The 17527-nt window shown below is 35.3% G+C and overlaps 1 protein-coding gene across 1 annotated transcript in view; it reads right to left on the minus strand.

Moving 5' to 3' along the window:
• ENPEP (glutamyl aminopeptidase) overlaps window positions 1–12363 on the minus strand; it is a 46237-nt gene extending 33874 nt beyond the window's left edge. The window contains exons 1-4 of the mRNA XM_083367551.1: window positions 11459–12363; window positions 6127–6268; window positions 2658–2789; window positions 645–765 (exon numbers count right to left, since the gene is read on the minus strand). Of these exons, the coding sequence (XP_083223677.1) occupies window positions 645–765; window positions 2658–2789; window positions 6127–6268; window positions 11459–12096 (1033 nt within the window). The 5' untranslated portion in view covers window positions 12097–12363. The remainder of the gene's footprint in view (window positions 1–644; window positions 766–2657; window positions 2790–6126; window positions 6269–11458) is intronic.
• Window positions 12364–17527: the final 5164 nt, after the last annotated feature.

A 17527-nucleotide genomic window follows, 5' to 3' on the forward strand; every position in this document is an offset into this window, starting at 1 on the left:
GCAGGTTTTGGTCACTTCACATGACCCTGGGACACTGTGACTGTCATAAATATGAATCAGTTGTCAAGCATCTGAATGTAAATCACAAGATCCTGAAGATGCTGCAATATTCCAGGTGATCGGTGCTTCTTCTGGGATCAGAAGCGGCAGGATCAGTGCTGCTTTCCAGCTGGAGCCTGGTGCTGATCCTGGCGCTTCCACTGAGCCCTGACAGCCCCAAAGAAGCATTGATCCTGGTGCTTCTGCTGAGCCCTGACAGCCCCAAAGAAGCGTTGATCCTGGCGCTTCCGCTAAGCCCTGACAGCCCCGAAGAAGCGTTGATCTTGTCGCTTCCGCTGAGCCCTGACAGCCCTGCAGCTCCAGCCATCTCTCGCTCAGACTTGTGTGGTGCTGCCACCGGTTCAACTCATTCCCCTCCCCCACTACCACTTTTCTAGGATGATTGCGTACCACCTGCCAGGTGCCAATGTACCACAGGTAGTACCCGTATCACTGGTTGAAAAGCCCTGCTATAAAACATGACTGTGAGCAACCAAAAGCCAATTACTTATAGCTTTAATCTCGCATATAATTTTCAGATAACACATAAACTGAAAACAAACATTTACTGTAGCATTCATTAAAAAGGAAGAATAGAAAATTACCCAGTTTTGGAAGAGAATAGTTCATGTTGAAATAGTTTTCAAAGTAATCAAATACAACCTTGGTTACATTTGCTGCATAGATGGCTGTATTTATCTGCTGTGGTTGGGCATAAATCCGGAGCTGTAAAACAGCATAGAAGATATTATCAGAAAGATTCCAGCTTGATATCACATTTGTTCAGGTTACTTCTAATTTGGACTTCCATAAAAAATTATCTTTGTGGATTATTTATTAACGTATGTTCTCAACATTTTGCATTTAGTACAAACATAAATATATCAAGATATCCATAGGTAATATAAAGTTCTATGCAAAGTTCAACATGTTTTGGATACTATGAGAGTTCTTTTCATGCCTTTAGATACAACATAATTTTTTTTGTTAATATAACTTTCATTAAAGGAAAAAAAAGCCAACATTTGGTAAGATACAATATCAAAGCGTTAAAGTAATTTACTAGAACAGGATCCTTTAAAATACAACTTGGGGCCTTATTTGGATTCAGAAATTGTGGATCTGAACTGAACTGAAAACATAGCAAATGTTTGCTCATTATAGTCTTGAGTAAAGAATCAAGGAAATGAAAAGGATTGTGGGGATCATCTTAACTGCTTCATTCTATATGTAAGTCTTTATTTTAATATTAAAAGTGCTTCCAAAGTAAGGTCACATATTAGGAAGTTTATCCTATTATTTCACTGAAATCTGATTCATTTCTAACCAATTTTTCATCTCCTACATGAAAAGCAAAAAGAGTATGGAAGAACTAGGTATATCTAATCTAGCGAAGAGAAAGACTAGGGATGACATGATACCTGAGCGGCTGTCACAGAGAAGAGAGGGTCGACCTATTCTCCATACCACCTAGGTCAGGGGTAGGCAACCTTGGCTCTTTTATGACTCATGGACTTCAACTCCCAGAATTCCTGAGCCAGCATAGCATAGCTATGGAATTCTGGGAGTTGAAGTCCATGAGTCATAAAAGAGCCAAGGTTGCCTACCCCTGACCTAGAGGCAGGACAAGAAATAACAGATGGAAGATTATTAAAGAGAAATCCAGAGATTATTAAAGGAGAATTTTCCAAATAGTGAGAACAATTAATCAGTGGGACAGTTTGCCTCCAGAAGTTGTGGGTGCTTCTTTTTAAGAAGAGATAAGGCAGCCATTTGTCTGGAATGGCATAGGGTTTTCTGCTCAAGCAGGGAACGGACTAAAAGACCTCCAAGTTCTCTTCCAACTCTCTTATTCTATCATTTCTAAGACCAGCATGCATCACTTGTACACACATCTATTAGGAGATCCCAAACTTTTAAGCAATAGCCTGAAATCACATGGAATCAAATTTGATTTGAAAGGGAAGTTACTATTTACCTTTTCATCCAAATGGCAGCCATCACAGCCTTGATAAATAAGTTGCAATTGCCATCTACTGGGAATAGCAAAAGTTATGCTACCAATTCATACTAATTTGTGGTGGCTTGTAATATATAGTAAATAAAACTAAAAGTAAATAAAATAAAAGTATCCTATTATGCCTGTATTAATATTAATATTGTCCTATTAAGTCTATTATTTATCTTATTATCATCTTTCTTATTACTTTTCCCTATTGGTATCTTATGATTTATCACTTTGTTGTTTGTATCTTATCATTTATGATTGTATCTTATGGTTTATGATTATCACTTTGTTGTTTATATGTACACTGAGAGCTTATGCACTCAAGACAAATTCCTTGTGTGTCCAATCACACTTGGCCAATAAAGAATATTCAAAACTAAGCTTCAAAACTACAAAGTCCTTACTAAAGCTTTAAAACATGATGTAAGAGAACTTTGTGAAATAGGAGAATTTGGCAGAAAATGATATGATCTCTTTTTGTAGACAGAGAAAACCAGGCATGGGAAAATTACTTAGGATATGACTTTTGGTAAAACTATTGTTTGCTTTTCATTTTGCAAAGCAAAATGTCCTTGAGAAAGATTGCAAAAACAACCAACATAGAACTTACTGGAATTCCACGAGATGAAATTCTTTCTTCATATTTAAACTGGTGCACAGCCCAGGCCACCAAGTAAGTACTCATTGGGACAGATTTCTTGAATATTGTCTTTGTCCATTTGTTATCTATTGAAATTGTTTTCTGGAAAATAAAAGAGTGAAAAAAATAAATTACAAATGAAGCATTTCTGTAAAGTAAATACTTGTCTGTTAGGATTCATTTATTTATAGAATGAAGTCAAGAAACTCAATATTTTTCATTTTTAATGTTCTTGTACTATAGAACTACATCTAATCCAGTTTTCTGTATCTTTTTGTTGTCATCTTGTTGTCCTCTAGATTTCTGCATCCCATTTATGGTGAGCTTTACCCAAATTATCTTTTTTGTTGTTAGAATATTGCTGAGCAGAATTTTCCTACATGATTGCTCTTACTATCTTACAAGAATTTTTTTTCTTCTGAATATATTTTTTATTAAGAAATTTAATTGCCATAGTTAAAACTAATGCAAACTAAACTTAGAGAAAAAGAAAGAGAATGGAAAGCAAGAATAAAAAATGAGCAAAAAAAGAAAGAAAAAATATAAAGAAATGACTTGCAACCTTCATCACAAGTATAAACAAATTAATAACTCTTTTAAACATATATATCTTCATCACATATCTCATTCCTTACCTATAAGCAATCCATAAAACATAAAGTTTTCAATCATAGTCAGTAAAAAGGCCATAAATGATTCTCAGGACCATGAGGAAGAAAGAAAGAAAGAAAGAAAGAAAGAAAGAAAGAAAGAAAGAAAGAAAGAAAGAAAGAAAGAAAGAAAAAAAGAAAGAAAGAAAGAAAGAAAGTCTTATTTTAACCTTGATCAATAAACCAATTGCATATTCCTTCCTTTACTACTAACCAGTAATTTATTTCAACAGATTGAAACTTTAATTCAATCAAATATTGTTGTAGAATTTTACTTGTCTTTATTCTGTCACATGGATTTCATCAAAGCTTTAACAAGCCTCTTTTGTAGATCCAGTAAAAACTTCAGCCAGTTTCTGTTGTATATCCAATAAAGTACCCTTTTCAAAGGATTCTCTTGGCCTATCTTTTATATTCCAATATTCTATGCTTTCTCTGTCTTGTCAGATAAAATGTATTCCACTTCTCTCAATTCTTCATTACATCTTTTAGGCATAGTCTATCCACAAAAGTAGACCAACAGTGTTGATATTGTAATTACTAATTTCTGTTTTCATTCTTCAAAGACCTCAGTAAATATTTCTCAGTTATAACATTTTGTGTCATATTATAAGATCCACCATTAATTAATATCAAGAACAGACTTGTCCTTTTTAAAATCCTGCTTAAATCTTTAGTCCCCTCTAATCTCTAGTTTCTAAAGTCATCGCTTATCTTTTGTTATGACTTGCAACATCCAGGGTAGCCAAAGCAAATGTGTTTCCCACAGAAGGTTGCTTATTTTTTAAAGTTAATTCTAAAATCTTACATTAAAAATGGATATTCCAAATTATCCAGACTCTTAATCCTTTTATAACTTTTCTTAGATTAAAACCTTACTTAACTTTTTGCTGTTTATTTCAAAATTTTAATTTAAGCTTAAATCTTTATAAGCTTTATATCTTATCTTTCTTCTTAGAATTGCAGATAAACTCACCCAAATGAAGACTTTTCAAATTTGTCATTTCAAAGATCTTAAATAGTCTGAAGATGGTTAATAGGCAATTTCCAAAAGTGATTAGGAAGTGTCCAGCTTCCAGAAATTGAATCAAGTCTTCCAAGTAACTTCATTTCATTATTTTAAAAATAAAAATTCTATACGCAAACCATAAGTTTTTTGTTTCTAGAAATAGGTTATGGAGCGCAACCACAATTACCTAAGCATGCCTGCTGATAAGCAAATTCCACTAAGCTCAAATGACCTTATTTCCAGGTAAATAGTCACTCAAGGCATTAAAATAAGCACCTCTTTTGATGATATTGAATAGGTGTTTTTGTGTGCAAGAAAGAGGAAGAAATATTCTTCCCTATTTATAGAAAATTATACCAGAAATACCCATTGATACTTATTGAGAAGAGGAAATCTGAAAGCTATAAAGCAAGAGTGAATTGGCCACAATGCAACACACAATCTGTATGCATAAATATATAACTGAAATAAAACAACTGAAATAAATAAACTACATATAGTCACACACAGTTATGCCTTGGATCCTACCTTTTTACATTGTGGCTGTCAGAATCCATTTATATCACATTTCATAATTGTATAGGTAGAACAACGTGCTAATACTGGGGATTCTGCCATCTCTCCGAGGGGGGGGAGAGGATGGTTACTAAAGCGATTTTCAAACAACAGGGGATGTTTTAACGGGGGAAGGGAGGGGGACAGACAGATCTGGTTTGTGTCTTCATTTACAACTGAAAAGGAAAGCAATAACCATAAAACCAAGGAGAGTTCCCTTTCCCATGGAAGGACCTGACACCTAGCAACTGACGACAGCCTGACCAAATGGATGAGGGGAGGGGCTGAAATGGGAATGGTTTATATAGGATTGATATGTAACCTTTGTCAGATTCCGTCTTGTATTCCCACAATCGATTCCTTCCTAGTAAACATTTTCCTTTTGGACTAAACTTGCATCCAAGAGTTCTTATTTCCTAAGATGTGGATTGAGGTGGGTCCTGACAGTGGCATTTCCAGAGATTGCATTATTCAGAGGAAATTGTGCCTTAGTACTAATATGAAAAAGATATTGTGTCATTCTTATTCTATTATTTCCAACACATTGGAATGTTGGAAGGAAACAACACATAGTGTGACAATTCTTTGAAAACTGTACACAGAGGGGTTGAAATTGGCTGTGGGAAAAGCCAAGAAAAGAAATATCAAATTGGAAAGTAGCCACTGGATCCAAAATGCCTAGAGCAGCATTTCTTAGCAAAAGCTGGTTGGGGAATTCTGGGAGTTGAATTCCATACATCTTAAAGGTGGCCAGCTTAAGAAACATTGGGTTAGGGAATCCGAAGGGAAAAAAATGTTTTGGAAAAATTTCCTCCAAAATGCCTTTGGGAAAGGCAATTGGGCAGTGATTCAGAATGCTGCCAATCTCTTCCACTCTAGTCTCATGAAGCAAAGTAAAAATGTGTAACCCGCCCTCTACCTCTTATTGTATATTTATATACATAAGCACAGAAATGCAACAGAAGGAAAGCATAAATGCACCCACAGAGACACAACACTTATGATTAGAGCCCCACATGTACACACACAGAGAGACAGCATGTATGCACAAACTGTAGTCTGACTAGTTCCCTGGGAAAAGTGTTTTACATACACATAAATGAATCAGATTGTGAAAGAATATACTAACATATTGATCCATGTTGCAGGATATATTAATAGTTAGATAGACAAACAGATAGTCAGACAGATATTTAAAAAAACAAGAAACAGTCTGAATATATACCTCCACTGGCATGTTTGATATGGCTTCATAGTCATGTTCATGAGTAATAGATATCGTATATGTTGCTTTTTTGTTAGGCTCATCAAAGCAAGGAAATGATTTTCGTGCATCAGTTGGCTCGTGATCAGTTGCTGCTATGTATCTTTGGAAAAGAATGAAAATTATTGCATTAAATCATTACTCACGGATATTTGGAATAATTTCTTAGAAGAACAAGGACTTATTTCATTACTTAATTATTTCATTTGAATAAAAAAGGATATCAGATGCTTATGTCACAGGTCCAAATTAGACAAAGAGTTAATTCTATAAAAGTAATATTACTAATTTACAATACACATTGATCACAATAGATGGAGAATGAATGGCTGGATGGAGAGACAGATTGATCAACACATATAAGAAATAAGATTGCAATAAAAAAACCAGGTGCTAAGGTCTTTCAAGTGCTTTAAGTATATACACTCTGAGTACCCTTGTCTATCTTTGTCCATTGCTCAAGAAATACAATTTAACAGCATTTGTGACTAAACTGGAATATTGAGCTGCAGAAGTTCATCCAGAAACCTATTGAAACAAGTTGGTATGATGATGTTTCTTATATTAATTTATATGTAGAGAATTTAAGTGACCAAGGTAAACTGTTACTAAAACTGTTTCCAAAATTAATATTAAACATTTTCATGTAAAGTTGAATTATGCTTTCTTAACAGCATTTTGTACAGAATGCCAATTGTAGCAACTGATTGATGAGAACATACAGCCATGTGTGTCTTTTAAATTAATTAATTCCAAGTGTTGGTAATTTTTAAACCACATATTTGCAAATACTGTCAACTGTACAAAAGTAAGAGAGGTTCAAACAAATGTAGAAAAAATAATAAAGAAGAAAAAATCATAGACTATAATTTCTCTGAAGCTTTATAAGTTTTCATTAAGAATCAATTTGTCAGGATCCTTGGCTTGAGTTCTTTAAATTCTTATCAATTTAAACCTGGACTTAAAACTTTGATTAGAACATGTAGCTAGGATTTTCATCATTTCCTGATAAAATACAATAATGTATTTGGAAATTCAGGCACCAACACGAACTATAGCTATATAGCTATAATCCCAACAATGACCTGTTAGAAAGTGAATTAGAAATTACATTTGGAGTAGATAACAATAGTACAGATAGATCATAAAAATGCTGTGCCATTTCCAAGGTCGAAGTAATGCTGTAGACATTGGAAAGGTCTTAACTAAAATACAATTTACTTTAAAAAATGCTGATTGTGTTCAAACCTATCTTTTTCTCATTCTTATTTTTTATTCAGCAGTTGTTCTCTTATATGAAATTTTTCATCATCCACAGCCTCTTTTACTTCATCATTCCAAAAAGCATTCTTTTTCATGCTTCCTATTAGCATAATCCCACATACTTTGGGGGCACTCTGTGATATCATTATTTTCATTCTGCTTCAGATAACTTCCATGTCCTTGTTACTGATGTCTTTTAGCACAAACCATCACATTAATCATACTTTTCAATTTATTCCTTACCATGTGTACATATAAATAGATGTATGCTTAAATCATATAGATAAAATATCAAATAGATATTTTAAATAGGGAAGAAATATATGTGGCTGTACATTTCTTTCAACTCCCAAGTAGCTACATTTGACTGGCTAAGCAGTATCTCTTAGTTGGTTTGGGGAAACACCTGAAGTTCTAAACCATCTCTCTCAAATAATATTGTCCAGACTTTCCCTACGCTACAACTCCTAGAATTCCCAGCAAGCAGATAATGAGAGCTGCAGCCTCAATACATTTGATGGGTGCTAAGCTAGAGAAGGCTGATGTAGACAAAAGTAGAATTATGTTCCAAAGTATCCATTAGTACATACCAAAATGTGGTGAAAGCACGTTTTTACATTATTTAACTTTCAAATATATGACAGCTTTGTTAGGGTAAAAGGATTCTTTACTGGTGTTGTTACTAAGTACATATCCCTTAATGGTTTTGAAAGGAAGACTAAGATCAACAAATGGATAACTTGCCTATCAACCCCTTTTCATCTATTTAGCAGATTATCATAAAACAGATGTTCCCTCTTCTACTGTCTCTTAATATAATCCATTAATTATCACGTGCAGGAGAGACTTGGCCACACATACACTGAGTGTGTGCAATGGGAGCAATCCTGATTTTTTATTATTTTTAGTTAACATTCTGCATTAACGATTCTGTGCCCACAATCCTGACTCACATCTTTTATTCTAAAGTTCTTCTTGCAGTCATAGAATTCAGAGTTTCTTTTGATTTCCAAATCTCTGACCATTGCACAAAATATAGACTAGTTTATGACTTGTAATGAAAGTTGAAAGAGTACATGGATGGAACCAGATAATGCTAACTAACTGCCTTACAAATTTATAGGAATATTAAGAGTACAATTTAAGGCATTTCTACAGCATTTCGGAAGAGAGATGATAATCCACAATAGGATCTTTGTAGAGCTTGTGGCACCATGCGACCTATACAATTATCAGCCTGACCTATTCTTCTGAATACTTCATTAAAGTTCATTTTATTAAGAAAAAAAAATCTAATTTCAAAGCCTCTATTATCATCTCAATACAAATATGGTCAAAGAAGACAATACATATTGTGTATATCTCAATCAGTCCTTGCAAAAATATTTGTTTCAGATTGCTCTAGGCTTTAGATACAAAGAATGACTATGTCAGTACCAACATTGCTTCATCAGTCCACACTGTTTCCCTACTTACAATTCTGACTAAATATGGGAATGAATGAAACTCACTCAGACTACAACTGTCACTCTTCCAGGCAAATAGCACTGGATGATGCGAGTTGTAGTCATACACCTGGAGACTATGAGATTGGGAAAGAACTGGACTAGGCATGGAAAAATTCCAAAACTTAATATATATTGTACTTTCCCTGAAAATAAGTAATATTCACTGTGATGAAATGAATTTCCAATTAAACAATAGCTTATAAGACTTTTGGAAACAATGTTCTCTATGCTGTTAATTTCTACAGACAATGTAGCATGTTATGAAAACCTGCAAGATAGAATTATGTTCCCTGCAGCAGGGAACTTGCAACCACAGCTTCCCTAACATATGGCTGTCCAGTTTTTGCTTAAACAGGTTGTCCCTGGAGTGCTCTGTTCCATAATCTAAGACCTCTTGCTTGAACTTTCCCTAATGTTGCAATTTCCACTCATTAATTCTAGTTCAGCTCTCTGGAGCAGTAGAAAGTCTCTGGAGCAGTCTCTTTCAAAACCTGAGTATTTCTCAAAGCCTTAATGACTTGAGCACAGAGACAAAAGCTAAAAAATTCAGAGAATAATATTCTCTTAAACTACATACCTAGAACATGGAATTTGCCAACCAGGCAATAGCTGGGTTGAAAATGGATTTTAAATGGATTTCCTGTAGCCTTATTGTGCCCAAAAGACTGCTACTGCAGCATTGGAAAGATGGCCCCATACGCCCAATGGACTGAAGACCTGATTGCTTTTGACACCTATGAATGGAGTACCTATAAGACTTGCCTAGACAAATATAATAAAACATGGGACTCATTTTTACAAAATATACTAGGTTAAAACATGATAGTTATATAAATGTATTAGAAATATGTGTATACTTGAGTGATATTTGTACTACATAAGGACATGTAGTCCTCAACTTACAACAGTTCATTTAGTGACCATTCAAAGTTACAACAGTACTGAAAAAAGTGACTTATGATCATTTTTCAGGCTGACAACCATTGCATCATCTCTATAGTCACATGATCAAAATTCAGATGCCTATCAGCCGACTCATATTTATGACAGTTGCAGTGTCCCAGGGTCATATGATTACCTCTTATTACCTTCAGATAAGCAAAGTCAATGGGGAAGCCAGATTCACTTAACAACTGCATTACTAACTGCAGTGATTGACTTAACGACTGTGTAAAATGGGGCAAAACACACTTAACAAATATTTCATTTAGCAACATAAATTTTGGACTCAATTGTTGTAACTTGAAGACTATCTTTATAGAATCATAACTGTTTGCTGTTATGATATATCATATTATGTTTTTTTCCTTTTTCTTGTGGCATTGTTTACTTTTTTTAGAAAGCACTTTTATGTATTTTTTCTCTGTCACAATATATATGTATTTCTATCATAAATGTTTTTTTATGTTGTTCCTTTTCTTTTTCTTTCTGTTATTATTTTAAAACCAATAACAAAAAGGATTTCCGTATATGGACTGAGATGCTGAGATTTCTCAGTCTGAGATCATGTGTTACAACCAATGGACACCCCTACTCCCAAAGTCCTGTTTCAAAAACAGCTGCCCTTTGAAGTTGTGATTAGGAGGATGAGAAGCAACAACCAGATTCCTATCTAGCCTTCCACTAGATAACATTCCACTGATAACATTTCTACATGTCTAACAGTAGTCAACTCTTAATCTGGATGCTGCCATGTTATTACCAAACCATTATGCATCAAGATACTTTATAGGCAACAAAGGGAAGAAATTGTGCATTAAAAGAAAACAACAACAACAACGCAAGGCTTCCTGGATGTATTATCTACAAAAATAAGGCCATCATTGTATAAATAATGAATTTCACTTCTAATATCATAGTAATTTAAATTAAACTACCAGACATATGTTTCCTGTCCTGGAACATTCTGCCTAACAATATAAAAGTAAAATTAAGAATAAGATAAAGAACTTTATAGAACAAAAGCACAAGAGATATGTGTTTATTTTCTTGCCTTTGTAAATATGTGGTAAATTCATAAGCAAAAATAAACCATATTCCCAGACCATCTCCGTGTTGTAGCTATCATTATCCCGTTGTCGCGTTCCTTAATATTATATATATACATATATATATATATATATATATATATATATATATATATATATATATATATATATATATATCGTAGATTTTCACGGGTATAGGTATGTAGGTCTTGGCGTGTATTCAGGTCTTTTCCCGTGTAAGATTGTGCGTCTTTGCTCGCACAAGCACAAAGCCGTAGACACCAGCCTGAAGATGACGAGTGGGACCTCATCGAAATGTCGCCAAGACACTCTCAATCTTACACGGGAAAAGACCCGAATATGCCAAGATCTACCTACCTACCAAGACCTATATATACACACAGTATATGAAAGACCACAGTATATGAAAGACCACAGTTCTGTGGTGAGGAAAAAAAGGTGTAAGATGGAGAGAGAAAGAGAGAATAGCCTTGTGAAAAAATAACAGTGCAAAAAATGTTAAAAGAGATTTACTTGATCTTTCCATTCTCTCCATAGGTTGTACTATAAAATCCAACCAGGGAACCATTCAAATAGCCTTTGAACTTCATACTCAGGAAATAGTTGCTAGGACGTAAGTCTTCTTCTGCCTCTATCACCACATATTCTTGTGGCTCATATCCAAAGCAACGCTTTATCTCAATGATCTGGCCAGAGAATGTCCTGAGCTGAGGCATTTCCGTAATCTTTGTTTCTCTCAGGTGAAGCCACAAATGCTTGGTTGTCTGTTCTTCCAACCTGATGGAGATATTTACCATTCCGGTGTACACCTCGGCTTCCATCTCAGGAGTCAAGTGTAAGTCGTAATGAACTGGGTGAACATAGTTGGGCAGCCTGAAATCTGTCCAGGGTCCATTTTCATCATTTTTGGCACTGCAAAAAACACTGCTCCCTGAAGGATTTGTGACATCTGGAGTATTGGATATGGGTGAATTTGTTGACACTTGCCCATTGACTTCTGGAGGATTGCAGGCCTCAGTATCTAATCCTAAACCTAATCCGAGTCCCAAAATTAAGCCCACCACAATTACCACTCCACAAATGATGGCCACGTGCTTGCCTTTCATGCAATGCATTTTGGATGAGTTATCTTCAATGCCCATTCCTTGCATCTCCCACTATGCTTACCAAACTTAAAACAGACACATTAAGCAATAGTGTGGTTGCTTGCTTGCTCTCTTCTCTCTCTTTGGCTGAACGGACTCCAATGTATTTAATAAGTTGTCTCTTCCTCTTTCCTTCTCATCTGCTTTTGCTTGCCTCTCTCCTCTCTCCCTACCCTCAGTTCTCAGACAGTTGACAAAAAAAGAAGTTTGATTTTTTTTTTCCAAAGGAAGATGATTGGTAAAGCAGGAATCGGTTCAGGAGACAAGAAAGAGGAAACGGCATGTAGAAGAACTTTGTAGCTGCTTCTATTTGCCTTATAAGCAGCACAACCCCACCCCCAACTCCTCCCGCTCTGGTCAGAGTTAAATATAAAACAGTGCTGTGTTAATCAGCAGTTGGAGATGATCAAGTGCCAAAGCTCCGTCAGCAGCTTTCTAAAAGACAGCTCACTGCTAGAGAGGTGTAGCTGATCAAAAATCCGAAGCTTCGTCACTACCTTTACCTTTCTCATCTAGTTTCTTTTATGAGCAGGAGTCTCCTCGGACTTCCACTTCATGTATTTGTGCAGGGTGGGGTGGGGGAGTGCACATTCTTGATTTTGTGGGGGAAAAGTCCTTCTTAAATCTTTCTATTTGGGTTTTCCAAGATGATGAGCTTTATTTTCAGTTTTTCTACACTCTGTTATTCCAAGTGGTTAGAGAAAGAAAATTAAGCTGCAAATACAGCTTCTTTTCTTTTCTTCTTCTTTCTCTGTCTGTTTCAGACAGTAAATGTCGGTCTTTTGTTGTTTTTTCCCCCCCTACACACAGAAAGCCAAATGTAATCCCCAAGAATCCACTCCAATTTGCATATCGAGCAAACAGGCGGCAGTGGACATACACATCTGATTTAGCTATTTCTGATTCACTGTGTTTGTTCAGAGAGATAATTGGGATACTTGGAGCAAAGATGATTTCTGCGGGCTAGTCTGCACGTTACAAATATCAGACCAAATGCATGAAAAATAAATTTGACATTCAAATGGTTCTTATCCTGTGTATGAATAGTTTTTTTTTTGCAATCTTTGAAAACTATGCATCTCCAAGAACCTATTCTTGCATTCCAACAAATGTGCCAAGAATAACCTCAGGATTGGAGGGCTGGGGCAGCTGGGTTGCACATTTAGGTTCATCCTTCTCGTGTTGAGAAGCAGTTTCTGAACCAGAAAGCTTTGCAGGAAAATGGATCTGGAGATTTGTTCCTAAATGAAATCACTTCAAAACTGTATACCACTTCTCATAAATAGTAATTTTGCTGAAAGATGTCACATTTAATAGTACAGGTAGCCCTCTACTTACAACAAAAATGGAGCCCAAAATTTATGTTGCTAAGTGAGAAATTTGTTAAGTGAGTTTTGCCTCATTTTAGGACTTTTCTTGCCACATTTGTTAACTGAATCACTGCAGTTGTTAAATTAGTAACACGATTGCTAAGTGAATCAGGTTCCCGCATTGACTTTGTTTGTCAGAAGGTTGCAAAAGGTGATCACATGACCCTGGGACACAGCAACCATCGTAAAGAGTCAGTTATCAAGCATCTGCATATAAATCACATCACTATGGGGATGCTGTAATGGTTGTAGGTGTGAAAAATGGTCATAAGTCACTGTTTTCAATGTCGTTGTAACTTTGGCCACTAAATGAACTGTTGTAAGTCGAGGACTACCTGTACTATGTAGAGGTCAGCTATTGTTCTTTTATGGGTTCATTGAAAGGTACAGCTTGACAAATGGTGCATAAACCTTTACACACAACAGTGTATGAAGGAAGTAGAATCCTATGGAAGTTTTGATTGACAGCAAGGTGATTGAGAAAGTTGTGGATGTATGAGGAAGATTGGATCCTGAAAAACCAGAATGGAGAATAAAGAATAAAAGGCACTTAGTAAAGCTGTGTAGACATGGTAGAAAGAAGGGATAATGTTCAAGGACTGTTTAAGAAATACAGTTAATCATATTGGTATGAAGCAGTTTCAGTTCTGCTTCCTTTTCATTTTGTTATATCACACATTTAATTTCTTTGCCTTATTTTTCTTTTTCTGCACTCCCCAAAACAATGCTTACTCTGAAAAGAATAGCATGGTAAGTATATCTAAATATGTATGAACTTCGCTGTATAATATTGTCCTGAAAATCAATTTAAAGTCAGGTAAGCAAGGATGAGGTTACAGCTTATTAATATGCATTTGGGGAAAAAAATCCATTCTACTATATAGTACACAACAAAACCTGAACAAAATAAGTATCTCAACAGTCCTCGCGATAAAGTATCAAAATATGGGTAATGTTTGGATTCTCTAGTTATAGAATGCCCCAGAATGATTCTTCAAATTGAGAAAAAATAGCTCTATTGCACTAAAAAGCAAGAATTAAAGCAAAATTATGGAGAATATTTTTAATTTCAAAAAGTAGTAAATGTTGAAAGCTGAACTTGAGACTGATGTCCTCCCTTTCCCCTCACCTTTGACTGCTAAAAGTTATGCTGATGCAACCACACTATATTCTATTATAATAACATTATAATTTTATAAAGATTGAGTAACAGGCAGCAGAAACAGACAGAGGCTGGCTTCACTAAGCTATTCTGACAGCAATCCATTGAACTTGGTGGTGCTCCCAAGCTGATATGAACCACATGCCCACAGCACTTTCTCATTAATTCCATTTCTAATATGGAAGAGACATCACATGAATTGCTATATATTCATAGCAGTGCACAAACAGCTGTAAATTTTGGAAAACTGCAAGCAGTTTTATCTTGTCCAAGCATAAACATATAGGAAAATTTTGCACTGCATATAAAAGAGGAGTCTTATCTTGGTGCCAGTCCAACGAAGAATGGTATTTTTTTTAAAGGATTACACTTGTTATTATTGGCCAAGTTTAATGTAAACAGCTAATGCCTTGGTCACATCTGATATTCATTTGCTAAACTGGAAAATTCTCATCTTATGTAAACTTATTTAAATGCACGGTGCAAAGAATTAAGGACCTTCTTATATATTTTATTACTTTTTTCCTTGACTTTCTTTTAATCCTTGGTTCAATAAATATGAAGTAATAAAGAAATCAGTGAACTTTGCAAACCAGGATATAAATAGCTTGTGCGTATAACTTTATGCAGTATGTTTAATGTGTTTTTGTTTTCATTTTATGGCTTTAATGGTAATATTTAACAATAATCTAGAGGGAAAATATAGATTTAAAAAACACAATTACAAGAATCACATTAACATCCATGGAAAAGGGTGTACTGACTTCTTTAATCTGATCTCTAAATATACTGGATCACACTTCCTTGGAATCCTAGGCAATTTAACCTCAAGAGCTCTGGAGAACCCCAAGCTGGAGAAGGTAGCTTTATTGTACCAAGAGAAGAAATGATTGAATCCTTTTCACTTTGGATTTACTATTTTGGAAGCAAAAGTTCAAATGGAACTGATGGTGAACCAGAGCGCAGAGTCCCTACAACAAACAATGGGGACCTGACTAGTACAGATAAGTCATTCAATTGTCTTTAGCAGTGTTAGTTTGCCATTGGTAAGATCTTCAGTGACAGCTAAGAATTTTGTTTCCCTTTTCTCATATTTTCTAAGCATAGAAAAAGGAGTAAGAAGAATAAAGAAAAGCAAAACAAAACAAACTTCTATTATGCAAGCATACAGAATTATGTAAGTCCTTAAAACCACTTATGATGCCAAAATCCACTCAATCATCTTAGTAGTTGTGATAACTTAATCTAATGATGGAGAATCTTAGAGGCTGAGCATCACATGCCTGTTGACTCAACACAAGTACTGTGCAAACTATTACTTTTCATCACACTTTTTCCTCTCAAGGATTCTCAGCTCAACGTGGGTATTAACTAGGGGAAGGAAGAAGGTGAAAAATATATAAAATACACACATGTATTAATGACAAGAAAGCTATTTACATTGATAGATAAAATGTTCAGCACTTTGTTGGCTATATTTGCAATCAGAAAAATCTTTGTAAATGTTACAATTACTCCATGAGAAATCGTTCTGTTCTTTGTACTCCAATGTTGTACAAAGAGAAAACATATTTAAGAAAGTTCTCTTAATATTTAACTGGCTTTCCCATCCCTGGTTCTCTTGTGATCAAATTCAGTATTTTAAAGCATTTAATAGACTGTATCTTTTCTGGAAAGAATTTACACCCATCACTGACCACTATCAATCTGATTTTTTTTTTAGAAAAAAGGTTATTTGTATTTCTCTATAGTAAATTATTAAAATAATTTATAAGTGTGTCCATTTCAAAATGCCATGTTTGCCTGTGAACTTGAGCAATAAAAAAGAACACCAATTACAAGCAACAAATATACAAACAGATTAAGAATGCATGCTGTATCCTCTTATGTGCAGAAAAAAACAGAATAACTTCCATAATTTGAAATAGGTACTGAGCCAATTTATTCAAGGTAAATGACCAAACAATAACAATTGTTCTGAAACATTTTATTATGAAAAACTACTAGACCAGAAAAGTTTGGAATTGTCCAAATCATCCCAATTTTGTTCCTGAAGCTTTGGGTAGAGGGAGGAAAAGAAACAGAAACTGAACTCAAAAATAAATTTTATATTAGAGAAGTAATATATCTATGCTAGCATTAGTTAGATAAGATTAATTTTTTAATCTGTCAAGGAAAATCTTGATTTTATTATTTTACCACCTAATTTTGCTGCTGGACTTCTCATTTCCTATGATACAGAGAGATATTTACAGAGAGATATTTACCCGTACAAAGTATTTTGGATGCTTTATGCACTCTCAGACTTGACAACTACAGGGCCTCATACTAAAAGCCTCAAGACCTCTCCCCCAATCCTCCCAGAGAGTTTCTGTAGTTTTGACAGATGCTAAAATTGCTATTGAGCAAGAAGATGTGAACCATCTGTTGTAATGGGAGTCATCAGGCATAGGTAATGTTATGTACTGGGCTCATTAGTAATACCGCTACAAGTCTCTCGTGCTACAATTGGCTATCCCTAGGTGGCAATGGTTGCTTCAAACCTATTGGCTGCCACCTAGGGGCTAGACTATATATTGTGGTTAGTTGCAGCCATTTGCTCAGTACAGTTTCTGCACAAAATAAACTATGAGTTTCCCTGTACTCAGTTACCTTGTCTTCATTCCTGCGCCAAATAACCCACTACTTAACACTGGCGACAAAGGTGGGATCCTGCTTCACTGAAAAAGAGCTGAAGTCTACAAGGGGCAGGCAGCGCATGCCAGAGGGAAAAGGCATTTCTCCCCCCTCTCAAGGTCGGCTAGCAAGCTACGCTAGCGACCTCATGCTCAGTGGACTCATTCCCTGAGCCTGGGAAGCAGGATTCAGAAGGAAACGCAAAAACCAGCAAAGACAGAATGCTGAA

The sequence above is a fragment of the Vipera ursinii genome (genome assembly GCF_947247035.1).
Source record: "Vipera ursinii genome assembly, chromosome: 7".
NCBI lineage: Eukaryota > Metazoa > Chordata > Lepidosauria > Squamata > Viperidae > Vipera > Vipera ursinii.